Source organism: Podarcis pityusensis (assembly GCF_964106645.2).
Source record: "Podarcis pityusensis genome assembly, chromosome: 16".
NCBI classification, from domain to species: domain Eukaryota; kingdom Metazoa; phylum Chordata; class Lepidosauria; order Squamata; family Lacertidae; genus Podarcis; species Podarcis pityusensis.
Window position 1 is genome coordinate 5,400,744 of NC_138041.1, and position 10,674 is coordinate 5,411,417.

Consider the following 10,674-nt stretch of genomic DNA (forward strand, 5'->3'; position numbering starts at 1 on the left):
TTTTATTAATTTGCATAATGCAAAATACAAAAACAAAATATAAAAGTTCGATTCTCATTTTCACAGGTTTTTAAGTATGGCTTCCTTCAACCTTTCCACAAATCATCCGTAATAATCTTTTATAAAAGTTCGCATTTCTTAATTTGTAATGCCATTAATCATTCTAGTTCTTCCATTTCTCTTTAGACAATACTCTTTTCTTTTTACAGAGCTCCTTTAAAGCCCACTAGTGTTATCTGTCCATCACTTAAATTTTCCAGATATTTCGTAAAACTTTCCCAATCCTTAATGAACCTCTGGTCTTTTGAATATCTAATTTTCCCTGTCATCTTATCCATTTCCGCATAATCTAATAGTTTTGCTCTCCATTCCTCAATTGTCGGTAGGCCCTCTGATTTCCAATTTTGAGCTAATAAGACTCTTGCTGCCGTTGTTGCATACTGGAACAGCTTGTGATCTTTCTTTTTTATCTCCCTTCCTACCAATCCCAACAGAAAAGCCTCGGGTTTTTTAACAAAGGTATATCTTAGAATTTTCTTCATTTCGTTATATACACTCTCCCAGAACCCTTTAACCTTTTGGCATTCCCACCACATATGGTAGAAGGTCCCCTCCCTTTCCTTGCACTTCCAGCATTTATTACAAGTTCCATACATTTTGGCTAATTTTGCAGGAGTCATATACCATCGGTAAAACATTTTCATTAAATTCTCCTTTAGTGTCACGCAAGCTGTAAACTTGAGATGTTTTTTCCAAAGTTTCTCCCATTCTTCAAAATATATATTATGACCGATATCTCTAGCCCAATATATCATTACCGACTTTACTTCCTCGTCTATTAAATTCCATTCCAATAACTGATTATACATTTTAGACAAAATTTTATAGTTGTTATTCAATATCTCAATCTGGAATCTAGAATCTTTATCAGCATATCCTTTGTCTTTAATATCTTTCCTGAACATTCCGTTTATCTGGAAATAGTGCAGCCAATCATAGACTTTCTCTTTGACCTGTTCGTACGGCTTCATTTTCCACTTTCCTTCTTCTTTCATTAACAGTTGTTCATAGGTAGCCCAATTGTCCCTCATGTTAATCTTTTTAACGCTCATGACTTCTAGTGGCGATAGCCAATGGGGTGTTTTAGGTTCTAACATATCTCTGTTCCTCTCCCATACCTCAATCAGTGGACCTCTGAAAATATGATTTTCGAAGCCCCTGTGTACTTTTCTCCTCCCATGCCATAGATAGGCGTGCCACCCAAATCTGTTGTTAAATCCCTCTAGGTCTAGCACTTCCTTATCTTCCAGTTTTATCCATGTTTTGACCCAGCATAGGCATGACGCCTCATAGTACAATTTCAAATCTGGCAGGGCAAAGCCCCCCCTTTCCTTCACATCTGTCAACAGTTTAAATTTTATTCTTGGTTTCTTGCCCTGCCAGACGAATTTTGAGATCACCCTCTGCCAGTCTTTAAATATCTTTATACCCTTAATTACAGGAATGTTCTGAAACAAAAACAACACTTTTGGAAGCACACACATCTTGATTGTGGCTATTCTGCCCCAAAATGACAGTTTTAGCTTGCCCCATGTTTCAATATCTTTCTTAACTCCTTTCCATACTGTCTCGTAATTATTTTTGAATAAGTCTATGTTTTTTGGCGTTACCCATATTCCTAAATATTTCACCTTTCTGGCCACCTCTATTTCCGTTTCTCTTTGTAATTCTTCAGTTTTATCTGTATTCATATTCTTTACTATAATTTTTGTTTTCCTTTTATTTAATTTGAAGCCAGCCACTTTTCCGAATTGGTCAAATTCTTCGAGTACCTCTTTTATTGAATCTATTGGATCCTCCATTGTTACAACCAGATCGTCTGCGAATGCCTTAATTTTGTATTCGTTCTGCCCAACTGTTACTCCTTTTATCCCCTTATTTTCTCTTATTGAATTTAGGAGGACTTCTAACACCATTATAAATAACAATGGGGACAGTGGACATCCCTGTCTTGTTCCTTTTGCTATTCTTATTTCTGCTGTCTCCACATTATTTATTATCAGTTTTGCCTTTTGTTCCGTGTAGATTGTCTTTACCCCGTTATAGAATTCAGTGCCAACCTCCATATATTCCAATTGTTTCAGCAGGAAATCCCAGATTATGTTATCGAATGCTTTCTCTGCATCCACGAACAACAACAAACCTTGTTTATCACACCTGTCAGATAAATATTCTATAATATTTACTATGTTTCTTATGTTGTCCTTCATTTGCCTACCCGGCAAAAAGCCCGCTTGATCTTTGTGTATACTTTCTACCAATATATTTTTTAGTCTCCTTGCCAGAATTCCCGCAAAAATCTTGTAATCTATGTTTAATAGGGAGATCGGTCTATAGTTTTTAATCTGTTGTAAATCTGAATCCTGTTTGGGGATTAGTGTGATTAGTGCCTCCTTCCATGTCTCTGGTATTTCTCTTTCTTTAAGGATATTATTCATTACTTCTTGCAATGGAGTCAGCAAGACTGACTCCATTTCTTTATAATAGCTACCAGTAAACCCATCTGGACCTGGGGCTTTCCCTTTTTTTAATTCCTTTATTGCTTCTTTGATTTCTTCTACCTCAATTAGGGCACTCAATTTTCCTTTCTCCACTGTGGAAATCTTTTTTATATTCTTACATTTTAGAAATCTTTCTATTTTTCTCAGATTATTCCTTTCACTGTTTTTAAAAAGTCCTCTGTAGAAATCCAAAAAGGCCTTCCTTATTTCCTTGGGATTATTTATCTCTTCTCCCTCCACCTTGATTTTATTTATTGTGTTCTGTTCCTTCCTTTTTTTAAGCTGCCAAGCTAATAGCTTTCCTGATTTATTAGCATATTCGAAGCTTCTCTGTCTTAATTTTTTGACTTTCCATTCTATTTCCCTATTTATCAACATTGCAAACTGAGATTGTAAAACTTTAATATTCTCTTTTATTCTCTTATTTTTGGGGTTTTTAGTTAATTTTTGTTCGTTGTCCATTATTTGCTGTAGAATTTCATTTTTCCCTTTTTCTCTTTTTTTATTCTTAATTGCACTCTGTTGAATGAAGAAACCCCTCATCACCGCCTTACCTGCATCCCACACCACCTTTGGTTTTGTATCATTACCTAAGTTATCCTCGAAGTATTCCTTTAACCTTTTCTGAGCTTTCTCTACTATCTCTAAATCATCTAACAAGTAATCTTTCATTTTCCATCTGTATGATCTTTCTTCCAGCCCTTTCAGTTCCATTTTTACTGGGTTATGATCCGAAATCGTTTTGGCCTGGATCCCCACCCGTATAGATCTTGGTACTAGTTCTGCCGAGGTCCATATCTGATCTAATCTCGAGGATGAGTCATTGGGTTCTGAGTAGAAAGTATATTGTTTTTCCAGAGGGTATTTAAATCTCCAAATATCCACCAAATTACAGTTCTGAACCAATGAGAAGAAGGTTCTGGGTAGCTTTCCTTCTTTGCCCATTCCATCCCTTAACCTGTCCATCTCTAACGACACCACACCATTCATATCTCCCAATAGTATTATTTTCTGATCGACGTATTCAAATAGCTTTCCCTCTAACATCCTATAAAACTCCGATTTGTTATCATTAGGTGCGTATATCCCCACTATTATTAGGTTTTCTCCTTGCCAATTAATTTGAACCGCTACTACCCTCCCTTCTTCATCTTTGAAAATTTGCTGTGCTTCAATTTGTTTTTTGATATAAATAACCACCCCCCTTTTTTTACTTTGGTCTGACGATACAAATTCATTTCCTAATCTTTTATTAATCAAAACTCTTTTATGCTTCCTTGCTATGTGGGTCTCCTGTAAGCAGATAATATCTAAACATTCTTTCTTTAAGATGTACTCGATTTTATTCCTCTTTTTCTTATCATTCATCCCATTAACATTCCAGCTCCAAACTTTTAACACCATGGTAGTTTACCTTTGCAAGAAACTGCTATCTCTCTTTAAACTCTTTCCGCTCCCCCCTCCTCCTCTTCCTCTTCCTCTCCCTCTGTCCTCTCTGTTTCTTCTTCTGAGTCTTTCCTTCCTTCTGCCTCCTCACTTTTATCTTCTTCTTTTTGTATTTTCAGTTCTTTATATTTTCTTAAAAATTTACCGGTTTCTTCTGGACTTGTCAATTTTTGCCTCTTACTCTTGTAAGTGAAGGAAATTCCTTCAGGGAACTCCCATTTAAACTCAATATTATTCCTTTTCAGAGTCTGTACCAGTTCTTTATATGAGTCTCTGCGTTTTAGCAGCCTAACTGGGATGTCTTTGAAAATTATTACGTAATTTCCATCAATATTCAGCCTTTTCCCTCTGTTTTTTTGGAGAATCATATTCCTCATTTCCCTTTCTTTAAATGTAACTAAACAATCTCCTACAAATTTTTTATTTCTGGCTGATTTGGCTTTCAGTCTAAATGCAGATTGTACTGCGTTTGCCATCTCTTCTATTGGAATCTCCAACCAGAGGGCTAATTCTTCCAAAGCTATTCTAATAACTTCCAAAGCTATTCTAAGATTTAAATATTAACATGTTTTTTCAGATATTCTTTAAACTTCTTCCAACCTTCTTCCACCGCCTCTTCTCTCTGGTCTCGGAGTCTCCCAGTCAGTTCGGCAAGTTCCATATAGTCCATGGGCCCTATCCACTCTTGACTTTCTCCCCATCAAAGTCTTCCAGGAGCAGGGGCAAAATCAGCCATAGGCTGCAAACCAAAGCAGCTGTTCTGCTCCATCGGGGCGATTGCGTAAGCCGAGGACGACCTCTAGAGGCCTGTTTGGGTCAGTTCACGCCATCCCCAAATAACCGAAGGTTTGTGGTTAATGCAGCTATCAATGAGAACCGCTTATTCTTAAAAGATGTGCCGTTCTCTCAAAGGAGAGGTCCAAGGCAGCTAACACATGCATAAAAAAGAAGCACTTGATGAATCATTGTACAGTGGTACCTCGGGTTAAGTACTTAATTTGTTCCGGAGGTCTGTACTTAACCTGAAACTATTCTTAACCTGACATCACCTTGCCAACAAAGGTCCGTATCTCTAAAGCTCTGGTTTTCCCAGTAGTGATGTATGGAAGTGAGAGCTGGACCATAAAGAAGGCTGATCGCCGAAGAATGGATGCTTTTGAATTCTGGTGCTGGAGGAGACTCTGGAGAGTCCCATGGACTGCAAGAAGATCAAACCTCTCCATTCTGAAGGAAATCAGCCCTGAGTGCTCAGTGCAAGGACAGATCCTGAAGCTGAGGCTCCAATACTTTGGCCACCTCATGAGAAGAGAAGACTCCCTGGAAAAGACCCTGATGTTGGGAAAGACAGAGGGCACAAGGAGAAGGGGACGACAGAGGACGAGATGGTGGGACAGTGTTCTCGCAGCTACCAGCATGCGTTTGACCAAACTGCGGGAGACAGTGGAAGACAGGAGGGCCTGGCATGCTCTGGTCCAGGGGGTCACGAAGAGTCGGACACAACTAAACGACTAAACAACAACAAAAACCTCGGGTTAAGTACTTAATTTGTTCCGGAGTTCCGTTCTGAACCTGAAACTGTTCTTAACCTGAAGCACCACTTTAGCTAATGGGGCCTCCTGCTGCTGCCACACGATTTCTGTTCTCATCCTGAAGCAAAGTTCTTAACCTGAAGCACTATTTCTGGGTTAGCGGAGTCTGTAACCTGAAGCGTATGTAACCCGAGGTACCGCTGTATTTTAATATTCTGCTGGAAGCCGCCCAGAGTGGCTGGGGAAACTCAGCCAGATGGGCGGGGTACAAATAATTATTATTATGATGATGATGAAACATGTTAGGGGAGAATTTATTTTTTATTTTTTGCATTTCTAGGACACCTTCTTCTGCAAGCAGCTCAGGGTGATGCTCCCCCACTTCTCATGCAATCGCCACAACAGCCCTGTGAGGCAGGTTAGGCTGAGAGACGGCAGGGACTGCCCCAAGAGAACTTCATGGCCAAGTGGGGAGATTTGAACTCGAGTCTCTCCCAGGTCCAGCTCTAACCACTACGCCGTGCTGCCAGGAAAATGCAACACACCGAGAGGCTTTCCATACTTACAAATAAAATAGGTGCTGTATTTCGGACGTCGCAGCTCCTGGATGAGGTAATCCACGTTTTCCTGAAAGGACAACCCATCCAGAAACCACAGTGAGGCGAGAAATCAAGTCCTTAAACCAGTTACAGAAAGCGAAGTATTTCATCTCACTCCTGGTAATTTTCAAGTTGTTTTATATAGCTATATATTTGGTTGTCGTCGCCCACCTTTAGGGTTTGAAACATGGTGGATAAAAATCAATGTTTTTTAAAATATATATATATATCAAAAAATCAGATTTTTTTAGATTTAAACTGGATTTTTAAATAAAATGCTTTTGGAGAAAAAAAATCTTTCTAAAGATAGTTTTCTATTTAAGTTACATTATAGTCCAAAGGCTATTCAACAGGAAATGAGGGTTTAAGTTTTTCATGTATGCTAAAACTCAATCCAAGTTTGTTTGTTTTAATCGTTTAACCACATCAGTTAACAAACATGGACACATATGCTATAACGTTATTGCTTTAGTTAAATCAATTCTTATTAAGGAAGTGATTATTTTTCTTCTTCCAATAAAGTACAGCAGGAAAGTTGTCCCAATATAAACAGTTCACTTATTAAACCTCACAATAATTCCATAATTATCTGTCAATGTATTTCTAATAGCATAACCAAGTCAGTAATTTCTGATATAACCGTAAAAACTACTCTGAAAATTTATTATTCAAAAAATGAAACCTTCATCTGGTTGTGAATATTAAGATTATACCAGCAAAAATGAGTATTTCTGTTTAAAAAAATGATCTAAATCAAGTCTTACTGACTACTGATTTAAATCAAATCCACTCTGGTTTGAAATCAATAAACATGCAAGCTCCAGGGACCTGAAGGCTAATGGGGAGAGGTGAGCCCAAAACATCTGGATGGCTCTCCCAGATGTTTCCCCACCTCTGGCACAGGCTCCCTTTTGCCCTGTCTCACCTTGGTGGGTCTCAAGAAGCAGATGGCCTTCAGGTGCTTCATGTTCTCCCGATTCGCTGAATCGATGCGCTCAAAGAGGTACACCTCCTTCTGCAGGATCTCCGACTGCGTGTACACCATGCTCACGATACTGGTCTGTGAGAAGGGTGGATAAAAATCAATGATTTATAAAAAATAATAATTAAAAAATCAGATATTTTAAATTTAAATTGGATTTTTAAATTGGATTTTTTTTCAATTCCTTATGGATTATTTCCCAATACTGAACAGTCTTTACCTGCTGGTCAAAGAACAGCAAGGAGGGAGCCAGTCTGGCTTCTCCAGGGAGGGAGTACCAAAGTTGTCTGGGGGGAGCCACCACCAAGAAGGCCCTCTCCCTTGTCCCCACCAAGTGGGTCTGGGAGGGTGGCGGGATTGAAGGAGCGTCTCCACCCCCATCATTCTGCCCGGACACTGAGGTCCAGTGCCGAGGGCCTTCTGGCGGCTCCCTCACTGCGAGAAGCAAAGTTACAGGGAACCAGGCAGAGGGCCTTCTCGGTAGTGGCACCCGCCCTGTGGAATGCCCTCCCATAAGATGTCAAGGAAATAAACAACTATTTGACTTTTAGAAGACATCTGAAAGCAGCCCTGTTTAGGGAAGCTTTTAATATTTAGTGAATTATTGCATTTTAATATTTTGTTGGAAGCCACCCAGAGTGGCTGGGGAAATCCAGCCAGATGGGTGGGGTAAAATAATAAATTATTATTATTATTAAGAGAAGGGTCTTCTACTGAAGGACTCTGATGTTGCAGGACTCGAACTCCCATCGTGTCAGGCTTGCTGGGAGTTGGAGTCCAGTACCACCTAGGGGGCCATGGAAACACAAAGGAGGGGGTGCGGTCCATTAGAGCAGGGAGTCTCCGATTCACAAAACTGCAGAGTTAAAAGGGACCCCCCCCCCACAAAGGCCATCAAGTCCAACATTCAGGGGAAAGAAAGATCCCCCACACATTTTGCCCAATTGAAATGAGGAAACACAAGAGGTCAGTGCTGGAAATCAGCTAATTAATAACAATAACAACAACAACAATAATAATAATAATAATAATGTATTATTTATACCCCGCCCATCTGGTTGGGTTTCCCCAGCCACACTGGGTGGCTTCCAACCAAATATTAAAACAATACAGCATCAGACATTAAAGACTTCCCTAAACAGGGCCGCCTTCAGTTGTCTTTTAAAAGTAAAATAGTTGTTTATCTCTTTGACATCTGCTGGGAGGGCGTTCCACAGGGCGGGTGCCACCACCGAGAAGGCCCTCTGTCTGGTTCACTGTAATCTCACTTCTCGCAGCAAGGGAACTGCCAGAAGGCCCTCAGAGCTGGACCTCAGTGTCCAGGCTGGACGATGGAGGTGGAGACTCTCCTTCAGGTATACAGGACCGAGGCCGTATACCGTAAGTGTTGCAAGCCTGCAGACATCACTTTTAGCAAAGCCCCAACCAACAGCTGCAACACAGAATCACCGGAGAACTTTGCCACCTCACTGCCTGTCACCCTGAATTCCGTCCAGACGGTCCCGGGTTCGAATTCCAGTGGCATCTCCTCCCTGAGACTCTGGCCAGCCCCTGCCAGCCAGTGTAGACATCACTGAGCCCCCATGGGCCAATGATCTCAGTACACGCCACCTCCACCCTCTCCCCTGTTCAAATCAGTCCATTTAGAACCCCCATGAGGACTGAAATCTTGGTTTTAGTTTTAGGGGACGGGCTGGATCTGAGTGCCAGAGAGCCCCCGTTTGGCATGCCCCGTTTGGCATATCCCCGGCTCCATCCCTGAAGGGCTGGGAACTACCCCTGCCCTGAAACCCCTGGAGAGCCGCTGCTGCTGCCAGCCCGTGCTGGCAACACTGGTCTGGATGCAGCAAGGGTACCTGGCGGGTTCCTGCGTTCCTCCCTCCCCCTTTCCGAGCTCACCGTCTCTTTGTCCATCAGAAGCACCTTCATGCCTGTCCCGCTTTCCTCGATCATCTTCGCGATGTACTGCTTGACTGCAAAGACCACGTTCATTTTCCCTCCCGGTGCAAACCCCTTAATTTTTTGCAAAGAAATGCAACTAAACAGGATCCCCCTTTTTTCCCTTCCTTGCACCAAGCCTGGAAGAGCTACCCAATTTCTCTTCCTCTCTCTCTCTCTTGGCTCTTGCAACCCTGGGAGCTGTAGTTCTCCAGCTGACTCGGCTGCAGCTGCAAGCAGAGGGAGACTACATCTCCCAGAAGCCTCCGCGCCGCCGCCGCCGCCTCCCAGGGCTGACATTGCAAGGCTGGGTTTGCAAAGGAGCAAATCTCATTCCGTGATTCCGCAGCGCGCCGACAGGGGGCGCTTTCAGACCGGAGGAGTCGCTGAGCGAGTTTGCTTTTCTTTCTTGGAAGTACTGTATTGATGCTTTTGAATTGTGGTGCTGGAGAAGACTTTTGAGAGTCCCATGGACTGCAAGAAGATCAAACCTCTCCATTCTGAAGGAAATCAGCCCTGAGTGCTCACGGGAAGGACAGATCTTGAAGCTGAGGCTCCAATACTTTGGTCATGAGAAGAGAAGACTCCCTGGAAAAGACCCTGATGTTGGGAAAGATGGCGGGCACAAGGAGAAGGGGACGACAGAGGATGAGATGGTGGGACAGTGTTCTCAAAGCTACCAGCATGAGTTTGACCAAACTGCAGGAGGCAGTGGAAGACAGAAGTGCCTTGCGTGCTCTGGTCCAGGGGGTCACGAAGAGTCGGACACGACTAAACAACTAAACAACAACAAATGCTATACTCCCAAGCAAAAATAAGGGGGGGAGGGAGTATGCTATGCTCAGGGACGTGGGTGGTGCTGTGGGTTAAACCACAGAGCCTAGGACTTGCCGATCAGAAGGTTGGCGGTTCAAATCCCTGCGACGGGGTGAGCTCCCGCTGCTCGGTCCCTGCTCCTGCCAACCTAACAGCTTGAAAGCACGTCAAAGTGCAAGTAGATAAATAGGTACCACTCTGGCGGGAAGGTAAACGGCGTTTCCGTGCGCTGCTCTAGTTCGCCAGAAGCGGCTTAGTCATGCTGGCCACATGACCCGGAAGCTGAATGCCACCTCCCTCGGCCAATAAAGCGAGATAAGCACCGCAACCCTAGAGTCGGCCACGACTGGACCTAATGGTCAGGGGTCCCTTTACCTTTATGCTATGCTCAGCAATGCATCTTAATGCTGCTTGCTGGAAACACCAGGAGAGGAGGCTTGGGTCTTGGGCTCGGATCCTGCCCATGGGCTTCCCATGGGGGCATTTGGTTGACCGCTGTGAGGACAGGATGCGGGGATTAGATGAGCCCCCTTTGACCTGATCCTTACCTCCTTATGCACGGAAATTAAGTACCTTTCTTCCTGGGAGGGAAACCCCATTGAACAGGGAGACACCAGGGCAGGCTTTAGGTTTGATGAGGCCCCAAGCTACTGAAGGTAATGGGGCCCTTTATATATCCAGCTGCCCTTTGACAACAACAAATTGTCCTGTTTTTTTGTGCTGAATAAATGATATATAGTAATTTATGGATCTAATAGGTATCTCAAGACATTTGCACATGTTGCCATGCATCCAGTCCATGC

General features: G+C 42.5%; 1 protein-coding gene across 1 annotated transcript in view; it reads right to left on the reverse strand.

Moving 5' to 3' along the window:
- VPS45 (vacuolar protein sorting 45 homolog) overlaps nucleotides 1–9,263 on the reverse strand; it is a 50,423-nt gene extending 41,160 nt beyond the window's left edge. The window contains exons 1-3 of the mRNA XM_080984634.1: nucleotides 9,017–9,263; nucleotides 7,061–7,195; nucleotides 6,103–6,163 (exon numbers count right to left, since the gene is read on the reverse strand). Of these exons, the coding sequence (XP_080840760.1) occupies nucleotides 6,103–6,163; nucleotides 7,061–7,195; nucleotides 9,017–9,109 (289 nt within the window). The 5' untranslated portion in view covers nucleotides 9,110–9,263. The remainder of the gene's footprint in view (nucleotides 1–6,102; nucleotides 6,164–7,060; nucleotides 7,196–9,016) is intronic.
- Between the last annotated feature and the right edge of the window lie 1,411 nt (nucleotides 9,264–10,674).